Raw genomic sequence first — 10,538 nt, 5'->3', positions numbered from 1 at the left:
AGCTCTTATAATTTCTCCTTCAAAATTTTAAACTTTTTTAGTGTCATCTTATAAGGAGGAATAAAGATAAATCTGGTACTTAAAAATACTTCAATTTCAAACTATTTTTCCCTATCAGGTGGTTAGTATTAGCAAATCCTCTGGGAAAGCATCTAAAAACGCTTTAATCATGGGCATTGAAACTAGTTCCCGAACTTGACCTTCCAACTCTAACATGAGTAAGAAACCCCTGGCAACCCCTCCTAAGCAACGTATAAGCTTATAAAAAGGATATCAACCCCTTAGGCATACTTGATTTGTCCCCCTCAAAAGATAACATTTGATCCATCCTATCCTCTAAACCTAACTACCTTGCCTCTATAGTCTAAGTTAGCACTATGAGTAGAGAATACATCACATTTGCCTCTAGAACCATAAGGTCGATTGGAAGACACCTATCTTGAACTATAACTAGACTGAACTGACAGACTGTTTCTTTTAAAAAATATATCACACTTGGGCCCATTGATCCAAAGAGGACACTCGTGCATAAAAGTTATCATAGCCAATCTATCTATGACCCTTGGAGAAATAAAGGAATGAAAGGCACTTGAATCCATAAGAGCATACACATTAGAACATCCAATACTGAGCGTCCTGAAGGACCTTCTCCTTAGGAATCTACTAAAAAAGAGGTTGTCCATTTTCCTTTACCTCGTTCTCTACCTTGAGATGTGGCTAAAGCTACTAGTTGGGCCACACTACCAGAAACTGTTTGCTGAGATTGTGCTATCCTACTCGTATTAGAAAATTCATGTGCCATGTATCCTTCCTGTCCACATTTGTAATAAGCTGTAGTCCCAAACCTATAAAGGCCTCTATGTGGCTTCCCACATCTAATGCATCTACAATTATTTGAACTGTTTATAGCCTCTCTAAATTCTAATGAAAGCTTTAGTTATTACCAATAAAGATTAAATCATCCACATTTAAAAAGATAATGACAATATCGCCTTCCTTGTTGGTTTTAATATATAAAAAATACTCATATGAACACTTCTGAACTTCTTGATTAAGAAAGTAAGATTCAATATGAGTATACCATGACCTCAGTGTTTGCTTCAAACTGTACAAAGACTTTTTCAATCGACACACTTATCTTTTTCTTCCGACTTCTGATGACTATTCAACATATATTTCTTCAAGTATACCATTCAGAAATGTTGACTTATATCCATTTGGTACATTTTCTAATAACTTTGAGTAATAAGTGAAAAAAATCATATGCGCTATGTCCAATCTGGTAACAGGGACAAATACTTAAAAGTAGTTAATACTTAACTTTTACTTCTATCATTTTACCACTAATCGTGATTTAAAGTATTCTATTGATTTATTACATCATCTTAAAATAAAAATTTAGAGGTTAGAAAATAAAAATTAAATTATGAATTTTGTTGAATTTAAAATTATACTGTAAATTATTGTTCTTTATTTTTTTCATTTAAACTGGTTGAAGCGAAGGAGGTGAGGCCCCTCTCTCAAAGCTCGAAAGCATAAGCACCTTTGGGAAGCATGATTAAGGATTTGAGTGACACCTTCTCAAACGGCTACCATCTACAGAGCACTTTCCCTGTTCCTCCCTGCCTTTATTATTATAAGGGAAATTTACTTTTTAGTCCCTGAGGTTTAACGTAATTAACATTTCTGTCCCTCTATTTTGGCGACCCAACACTTAAGTCCCTCACTTTCTATTCCGTCCAAATTCGTAGTCCTTCCGTCCATTTAAACCGTTTGGTCAAAGAGTCAAAGGTGAGATGTGATAATTTTTTCCAAAAATACCCTTCTTTCAATGTGAAATTCAAGAAGAAGAAGAAGAAGAAGAAGAAGAAGAAGAAGAAGCTGCTGTAGAAAGAGTAGGAAGAAGAAGAAGAAGAAGAAGAAGAAGAAAGAAGAAGAAGAAGAAGAAGAAGTTGCAGAAAGGCTGCTGTAGAAAGAGTAGGAAGAAGAAGAAGAAGAAGAAGAAGAAAGAAGAAGAAGAAGAAGAAGAAGCTGCAGAAAGGGGAAGAAGAAGAAGAAGAAGAAGAAGAAGAAGAAGAAGAAGAAGAAGAAGAAGAAGCTGCAGAAAGAGTAGGAAGAAGAAGAAGAAGAAGAGGGTTAATTTTGTCAATTCGCGTGTCCCAAACGGCTATTTTGGACGGAAGGACTACGAAGTTGGACAAAAAAGAAAGTGAGGGACTTAAGTGTTGGGTCGCCAAAATAGAGGGACAGAAGTGTTAATTACGTTAAACCTCAGGGACTACAAAGTAATTTTCCCTTATTATTATTATTATTAAAAATTATAATCATCCTTATAGTTCAGGCAGAAGCTTGCTCACAATATTATGCAGGAAATCATTTAAATAAATTTTTATAAAATTATTTAATTTTTTAATTAAAAATAATTGATTTTTTCATTAAAAATAAAAAAAATTAATTGAATTAAATTTTTATAAATTTTTTTCATTCCAAACCAACTAATAATGTATTTAATTCCTATTTTAAAAATAGATGGTTTTGTATCTAATTCTATAAAGGCAGTGCAAATCTATGAATATGGAGAGCTATTTGTTCTAATCATTCGAAACCACAAAATTCTTTATGGGCAAATGTCTAAATCAGCTATTGAATTTTTTTTTTTTTGAAAGTTGAATTTAAACTTTTTATTAAATCCTAAATTTTACATTTAAGTGAAAATAAATTACAACATAATAAAATATTATTTTTAATAAAAAAATCCTATTTTTAACATATTATTTTTCATCATTTAGTATTTGTATTCTTGTGTTTTTACATTTTGAATTTTTACTTTAGTTAAGAGTAGTTAATAATTTTTTATATTTAAAATTGTAAAAATAATAATATATATTTTATTATATTTGGACTTATTTGAATTAATTAATAAAGTTTAAGGTTTTATTTGATTAAAAAGATTAAAATAAACTTATTTGAACTTCATAAAAAATTAAGGATTGATTTAACTTTTAGCCAATGAATTCCAACTTAGTAAGATTGGATCTAACTTAGTAAGACGAGATCCAATCGATTCATAACTTTTTTTTTTTTGAAATTGATTCTTAACCTTTTAACCATGAACAATATCTATTTGAATTTACTTATTGAAGTAGGTCTCAAAGGAGATATTCATTTTTTTGAGAGATAGATAAGTTTTATAACACTCATATTAAGTAAATAAATCGTTGTATTTATATTATTAGTAGAATTAAACATGACAGCCTCCAAATATAAATTCAATGTATTTCTTATTTTTTGTGAAATTATTATTTGATATGATTGAAATAAAATTGTACTAATATTAGTTAATTTAAAAGAAAGAGAAAATAAAGTGTTTGATGTCTATAACAACTATTTCGGTGCTCAAGTCAGTAAACTAAAAAAGAACACAAATATAATAAACTGTTTAGAATTCAAAAGTAGTTGTATAAGAATGTAAATCTTAATATCTGTATTCATTAGTTTAAATCTTAATATCTGTATTCATTAGTTTTTATAACGTAAGAAGATAGAATTGGTTATTCCACAGCTTCTAAATTATCTACATCATTTTTATATGAAAGATGAATTTCAATTGTGCAAAAATATTACAGTGTTCCATCATATATTACATGGGCTTGTGGCAGCCACCGGCTTCCATGAATGAAAGCCTCCACAGTGAATTCCTGGGCCACTTCAGAAGTAATATTAAGCCTGACACCAGGCCATCGCACTCTTCTATTTGTCAATGATCCAGCTCCAAAATTTTCAAACTCTGCATAGAATACACTACTCACATTCGCCTCCCACTCTGCCCATCCCGCTGGATCCAAGAATCCTCCGATGTAAGATTGCATTATTACTGTAGTTGCATAGTCTCTCCAGGGCCTTCCAAGATATGTGGGAGCTGTGAGGTTGTCAAAAGGATCCATTCGACACCGTTGGATTGACATGCCTGTGTTCTGATTTGGGTCAGATTTGCTTTGAGCAGTGATGGTATTGAATTGGCGTGGCATTGGTTGCCTTGGTTGTATGCTACAGTTTTGGAAAACCACTGCTGCATTTCCAAAGATGAAGTCTATCGTCCCTCTGATTTGGCAATCTCGGTAGAATTGGCGATTTGAATGTGTGTAGAGTGTGTCCTGAAATGCGTCGAAGGAGCAACGATAGAAGATGGATTGATCTGACGACGATCGTAGCGCTACTGCTTGCTCCTTTTGGGGACCTGCTGTGTTCTGGAAGCCTATGTCCTTCGCAATGAACCCTCTTCCAGCAGCAACTATATGCAAAAAGATCAGCTCCAGCTTTAATTTGTATATATCAAGATCATATTTTCAAAGATATAGACAAAAGACTTACTGCAAGTGCCGGAGAAGAAAGTGGACACGCCGTCCACGGCGTTTTGGCTGGCGGAGACAATGGTTTTATTCATTCCATCACCATAAATCATGACGTTCCAATAATCCTTGCTTATTGTCACATTCCCCAAGTATAAACCTTCTTTTACGTAAATAACAAATCTTGACTTGCTCTTCTTAGGAATGGATTCCATTGCCTCGCTTATACTCTTAAAATCTCCACTTCCATCCCATGCTACTGTTACATTGGGCTTGGGTTTCTCCTCCAGGAGCAGTCTCCTGTCGCCGACGTGAATCCACGTCGGAAATCCATCATCAACATGGCTATGCTCATCGAGAACCCTTAAAAGCTTTCGATGAATTGGTATGTGGAGATCATCAAGAACGGTCAATAATTTGGAAGCAATCGCCAAGCTGTTACTGGCGAACATTGTGGAGTTGATCATAGCATATCTCACTTCATCTGTTAAGATCAGTTGCTTCCCTGTATCCTTTAACCCATCTATGCACGTTTCCTGATCCGTTACGGCTGTGCTTAGCCAAGTCCTGATATCGTCCAACATGATCTTGTCTTCCTGATGCACTGCAATGGATGATATGCATTCTTTTATGTGATAAATGGCGTCCTCGAAGAGTGTCTCGCATGCATGCAATGCAGACAGCACTAGTGGATCATTAGTCTCATTGCTATACCTTTGAGAGGAAATGATCCTTGAAGGCAAAGAAGATAGGCTCATGATCTCATTGAGTGCGATCTTCAGAGACAACAAAAACAACTTGTGGATTTCTAGGTCAGGATTACGAGGATCGCTAACATTGGAAGAGGGTCTGAGAGCAGAAGACATGCTCGAATAGCAGGAATCAGGATACCTTGTAACATTGCACACAGCTCTAATGGACTCTGTTTGAGAAGACAGATCTTTATCTCTGGATTTTTTGTTGTTCATTGGCGCTAAAGTGCCTACCAACGCACCGACGATGATTATGAGCAACATGAAGGTGGAGACGGCGATGATAATGAACCGTTTACGGGTTCTCCGGCGAAATGATTCCTCTGCATGTTCATCTACTTTACTATAGCTCTTGAAGGAGATAGAACCAGCAGTATCCATTTGCTTTGAAAATTTCTTTCTTCTCCTTCAATTTTGTTTACAAACATATATAAAATTTCCATAAACCAAGATACAAAATCATTCATTAGAGCTTGGATTTTATAGTACAGGACTGTAGGCGAAGCTCAAGTAAATTTTGTAAGCATGTGTTTGTCGAAAGTTCTTTGAACAAGGCAACGATCCGCTCAACCGACATGGTGACATTTTGGATTTTTTCCAAATGTATATTTTAAATTTATACACACATAACTACAACCATCTTAAAATTCACTTGTATAAAATTAAATTCTATTCGTATTGAGTCAACTCTAAAGAGTAAAGTGGACTCATAAAGTATTTACGAAAATCAAATATTCGATCTCACTTAAAAGAGAAGAATGTTCGAATATTTTTTTAACACCGATAGTTTATATATATAATTTTTTTAAATAAATCAAGTTTAGAATATGAAATAAATTAGATTAATCCATCCACATTATATATACCATGTGCGACGGCAGCCAAAGGACTTGGTCTCTAATTAGTTAGAGTTTCCATATGTCCGAAATTGGTGAAACTTCCTCTCCCTTACCTTCCCTTTTTCTGGAAAAAATTTAATATTGGTTGCTAATGGCCGGCATCACCTACAATTATCAAGCTACTTACTCACTAATTTCTTTACCCAGTAATAGAAAAACAATAAATTAAATTAAATTTTTATAAAATTCTTAATTTTAAATGAAAATTAATCGTTTGATAGAAATTAGGCACCCACTATTCTAAAATGTTTAATAAACTTTAAACCTTAATTACTTTGCATTGATATTAAGGGCAACAAAATGTTTGTTTATTTAAATATTAAAAAATTAAGACAATAATAGTAAATTATTATCTTATATTCTCTGATTATAATCATAAATTAATAGTAATAGTTTCAGAATTATTATATCTGTCACTGTTAAGTATAAGATAATATTTTAATTATTTTTTTACGACGGTTAAAATTATAATTTTATTAAATATAAAATAAATTTTTTATTAAAGTATGTTATTATATATAATAAAAAATAAATTTTTTATAACAGTTTTAAGTAGCGGCCAAACTGTTATTTTATTAATATTAAAATGATAATTTTATAATTATTGTAGTCTAAACTCTAAAATATAACAATGGTAGCTATTTTCTTTTTATTTTGATTTTTTACTACTTAATTATATAAAAATAATTTTAAATATTTTTTTAAGTAATATATTTAAGAAAGTGAATTTTCTAAAAATAGTTTCAATAACAATATCAAACAGACTCTTCATAAAATTATATTCCTTCGACTAGTGGTATATTATATAGCAATCCAATAATAAATTATGATGATCATTTTGCGTCCTGTGCATAAAGAAAAGACATTTCTAAAGACAAGCGAGTTCTTCTGGCTTCATATAATTAATTCATTCTTCATATTTTCCTTATAACCAAAACCAATTCTAAGTATTTGGATCAATTTTTCTACTTTCTCTTCTTCTTACTACAAACAATTTATAGTCTATGCAAACATTAGAGAAAATATGGATACTAATTTCTCTTGGTTGTTCACATCGAGGCAATTTTTTTTATATATATAATTTGAAACATCTCACATCGATTTTTTATAAAAATATAAAAATGGTATATATTAATTAGTTAAAAATTATTAAATAACTCAGATTAATTATTTTGGTTCAAATGTAAAATGAGTTTAAAAATTATTTGGAGCAGTTCGAACCATTACAATTGATATGAGAATCCTCCAAATTAAAAAAAATTGTATAAAATTAATAGATTTACGAAAAAAAAATTGTTCAGGATGAGGTGGAGTAAAGTTAGTGGGCTTTCACTAGAAAAGAATTATTCGTGAGATAAGGTGGAGCTGTCCGAAATATTAGAAAAAATCTACTTATGCTAGACGAGATGGAGTTGCATGAGATAATAATAAATCATAATACTTGAGATTCCGGTCCTAATTTAGAAATTGTATTCAATTCAATGCAATAAAAATATGACAAGAACAAAAGTTAAAAACTACTAATTGTTACACAATTATTATATGAGCAAAATTGCATGTTAATAATTGATTTATGATAAGAACAAAAGTTAAAAATACTAATTTAGCAGTAATTTTTATCTGCTAGAAAATGTAATTAAATGGCTATTTTATGTTATTGCACCTAGATAAATTAATATAAAAACGATTAAACTGTTGTTATTTATCTATATTTTAATAAATCTATATGAAAGAGGGAGAATATATAAATTATACAAATCCTAAATATATAAGAACTCTAAAAAAAAATAGAATTTGAAACTTAGTCTATTAGTAAGAAAAGATTAAAAAATTTAAGCTAATAATGATAATGATACAAAAATTAAAGCATGCCTCTTTGATTGGAAACAATCCCCCACATCTAATTAAGGTTGATGACTAAGAGAAATTAACACCTAAATCTAAATATTCACAGAGAATTGATGATGATCATCATCATCTTTTCAAAAGAAGAAGAGAGACCCACTATTTTGTCTAAATTCACATGATCCTAACAAAAAAACAAAAGGAAAATTTGTTAAAATTATGGTTTAAGGTATTGAAAAGCATCAGTAAAACGACAACACATTAATTATAAAGCTGTAAGTTTTAATGCTAGAAGTTAACAAATGCTTTAAAAGAATCTTCTCCACAAATCTTTAATTTCTTGCAGTGATTTAAAAGAATCTCTTAACTAAAATAAGCCAAAATGAACAGGAGCCCCCATGTCACTAATCCAATCTCCTTGGATAAAAGGCTTTATAGTAAACTTTTTGGCTTCTTCTTTATTAATCACATGATAACCAGGCCATTTTACTCTAGCATCAGTTTTTGAACCAGGTCCTTTGTTGTCGAACTCTGCATAGTAAAGTGTCTTTAATCCTTTTTCTCCTTTCCATGGCAGCCATCCATCAGGTTGAATAAAATCTCCAATTGTTGATTCCATTACAATGGTTCTTGAATACTCTTTCCAGGGTCTTCCAAGGTAACTCTTCACTTTTGCTTTAACACGAACCAGATCTGGATGTGGCTTAATGCGACAATTCTGAAGAACAAGTCCTGTCGTTTCATGTGGATCAATCCTGCCCTGAGCTGTAATGATGTTCTGCTGGTTTGCCATGGGTTTCCTGACAAGGATCAGGCAGTTCTGGAGGATTGCTGATGCATCACCGAAGATGAAATCAATAGTTCCAACGACGACGCAACTTCTATAATACTGGCGGTGAGCTTGTGTATATAGGGTATCTTGGTAGCCCTCAAAACGACAGTTGACGAATATTGAACGATCTGCTTGAACTCTGAGGGCCACTGCTTGATGTTTTTCTGGACCTGCTGTGTTTCTGATTCCAATTGATTTTGCCATAAATCCTTCCCCTATTGCCGCTGTGCAATACAAAAATATATACCCATTTCAGATTTTCCATGCTTCAGCTGCCTAAAGTTGATAATTGACAAGAAAATCAACGTACCAAAAGTTGCAGTTCTAAAAGTCTGAACTCCATCTTTGAAATTTTTGCTTCCAGTGATGATGGTCTTCATTGATCCATCACCGTAGATGGTGAGATTCACCATCTTCTTTGTCACTGTCACGGTTTCATCATAAGTTCCTGCTTTGACAAAGATCACGTACCTGCATTGACACAAGCATGCAACAAATGAAGAGATGAAACTTAGTATGGTTTCTGAAAATAATTTTCAAAAGATTTTGAACGATTAAATTCTTTTACTAATTAACGACATACCGTCCTTCATAATTTTTTGGCATGGCAGCCAAAGCAGCAGAAATAGTTTTAAAGTCTCCGCTGCTATCTTTGGCCACGACAACATTTGGTTTTGGCTTGTCATCGCGTTCGGTTTCAGCCTTCAGCATCCGTCGATCCTCATGGCTGATCCAACTTGGAAGTCCATCTTCTTCCATTGAAAATGAGTTGGGTTCCTTAGTTAGAAGGCGACGACCAGATTGTGAAATCAGAAGCGATTGAAGGATTGATGTTAACGATGAGACCAAAGCAAGAGAATTACTGGTAAGTTCCTTGGATGCATTAAAGACATTTTCCATATCAGACTTCAATTTCCCTTCAGGGAATCCATCAATACAAGTTTGTTGATAAGACATTACAGCACTTAACCAATTATTCAATTCTGCTTCATTTTTCTTAAAATTCCCATCGTCAGAATCAGCATGAGAAATAGATTCTTCCAATTCTTGTTTGGCATCCGCCATTAACACTTTACAATCTTCAAATGCTGCTTTCTCTTGTGGGGTGTTGAAGTTAAAGGACGAAGCTTTGTCTAAAACCTTGCCGACTTCATCCTTAGTTGATTGTATACCTAACTTGATAATCGCTTTAGGATGAGGTGCAGAAGGATCCTTTTCCACGGCATCCTTGATAGAACTTAAGCAAGTTTCTTTGTAAGTGGTGGCATTACATATTTTTTTAAGAACTTTACTGACTTGTGCAACGTTATTCTTGGAAGGTTCTTTAGGTTGAGTTGCTTCTTCTCCCTTCGGCTGCTGGTGCTGCTGGTGCTGCCGCTGCTGCTCCTGTTCCTGATGCTGCTGATGCCGTTTGGCGCTGTTTATGGAGTTATCCCAGATAATGAACAAAATTCCAGCAGCAACTATAACAAGCAAAGCGAGAAGCGAAATAAAAGCAATGATAACTCTCCTCTTAAACTTTTGTTCTCTTTCTAATCTTCTCCTCTCAGAAATTCGATCAAAATCCTGAAATACCATTATTGAAAAGAGGCGGAGATCTCTCTGCCTTAGAACGAAGCTAAGGCAGAGAGAGAAAGAGAGAGGTGGTATAGTCTTAAAAGTTAAAACCTTTTTCTTTTGTTTTTCCTTTTATTTTCTTCTATGTTGATTTTGGCTTTGAAATTAGTCTTAATGTCTTGCAAATGACAAAACAGATCTGGACAGGAGACTTTCAAGGTAGTTATATGTCTTAAGTTAGTCACCTTTCAAAATGTATGGCTAATGGTGGTGGTTAATTTTTTTTTTTTTTTAAACTATGGTG

At 32.9% G+C, this 10,538-nt stretch overlaps 2 protein-coding genes across 2 annotated transcripts; both read right to left on the bottom strand.

The window, feature by feature from the left end:
• Positions 1-3,563: 3,563 nt before the first annotated feature.
• On the bottom strand, positions 3,564-5,536 carry LOC110610654 (pectinesterase 3). Its single transcript, XM_021750688.2, has 2 exons — positions 4,372-5,536; positions 3,564-4,291 (listed from the first exon to the last, which is right to left on the bottom strand). The coding sequence occupies exons 1-2, from the start codon at positions 5,480-5,482 to the stop codon at positions 3,621-3,623; spliced, it is 1,782 nt and encodes a 593-aa protein (XP_021606380.1). The 5' UTR covers positions 5,483-5,536; the 3' UTR covers positions 3,564-3,620.
• A 2,676-nt stretch (positions 5,537-8,212) lies between these two features.
• On the bottom strand, positions 8,213-10,255 carry LOC110610687 (putative pectinesterase/pectinesterase inhibitor 45). The gene is made up of 3 exons (XM_021750725.1): positions 9,261-10,255; positions 8,988-9,148; positions 8,213-8,901 (listed from the first exon to the last, which is right to left on the bottom strand). Exons 1-3 carry the CDS (start codon positions 10,253-10,255, stop codon positions 8,213-8,215), a joined length of 1,845 nt encoding a protein of 614 aa, XP_021606417.1.
• Between the last annotated feature and the right edge of the window lie 283 nt (positions 10,256-10,538).

This window comes from Manihot esculenta, chromosome 3, assembly GCF_001659605.2.
Source record: "Manihot esculenta cultivar AM560-2 chromosome 3, M.esculenta_v8, whole genome shotgun sequence".
Classification (NCBI taxonomy): Eukaryota; Viridiplantae; Streptophyta; class Magnoliopsida; order Malpighiales; family Euphorbiaceae; genus Manihot; species Manihot esculenta.
This window is presented reverse-complemented; position numbering and strand designations above follow the sequence as displayed.

What these genes read in the sequence shown, in the direction of transcription:
- LOC110610654 (XM_021750688.2), bottom strand. Translation starts at nt 5,482, where the DNA reads ATGGATACTGCTGGTTCTATCTCCTTCAAGAGCTATAGTAAAGTAGAT. An exon ending in TTTCTTCTCCGGCACTTGCA is followed by an intron (nt 4,292 to 4,371) that starts GTAAGTCTTTTG and finishes TTTTGCATATAG; the next exon opens with TTGCTGCTGGAAGAGGGTTC.
- LOC110610687 (XM_021750725.1), bottom strand. Translation starts at nt 10,255, where the DNA reads ATGGTATTTCAGGATTTTGATCGAATTTCTGAGAGGAGAAGATTAGAA. An exon ending in CCAAAAAATTATGAAGGACG is followed by an intron (nt 9,149 to 9,260) that starts GTATGTCGTTAA and finishes GTGTCAATGCAG; the next exon opens with GTACGTGATCTTTGTCAAAG. An exon ending in TTTTAGAACTGCAACTTTTG is followed by an intron (nt 8,902 to 8,987) that starts GTACGTTGATTT and finishes TGTATTGCACAG; the next exon opens with CGGCAATAGGGGAAGGATTT.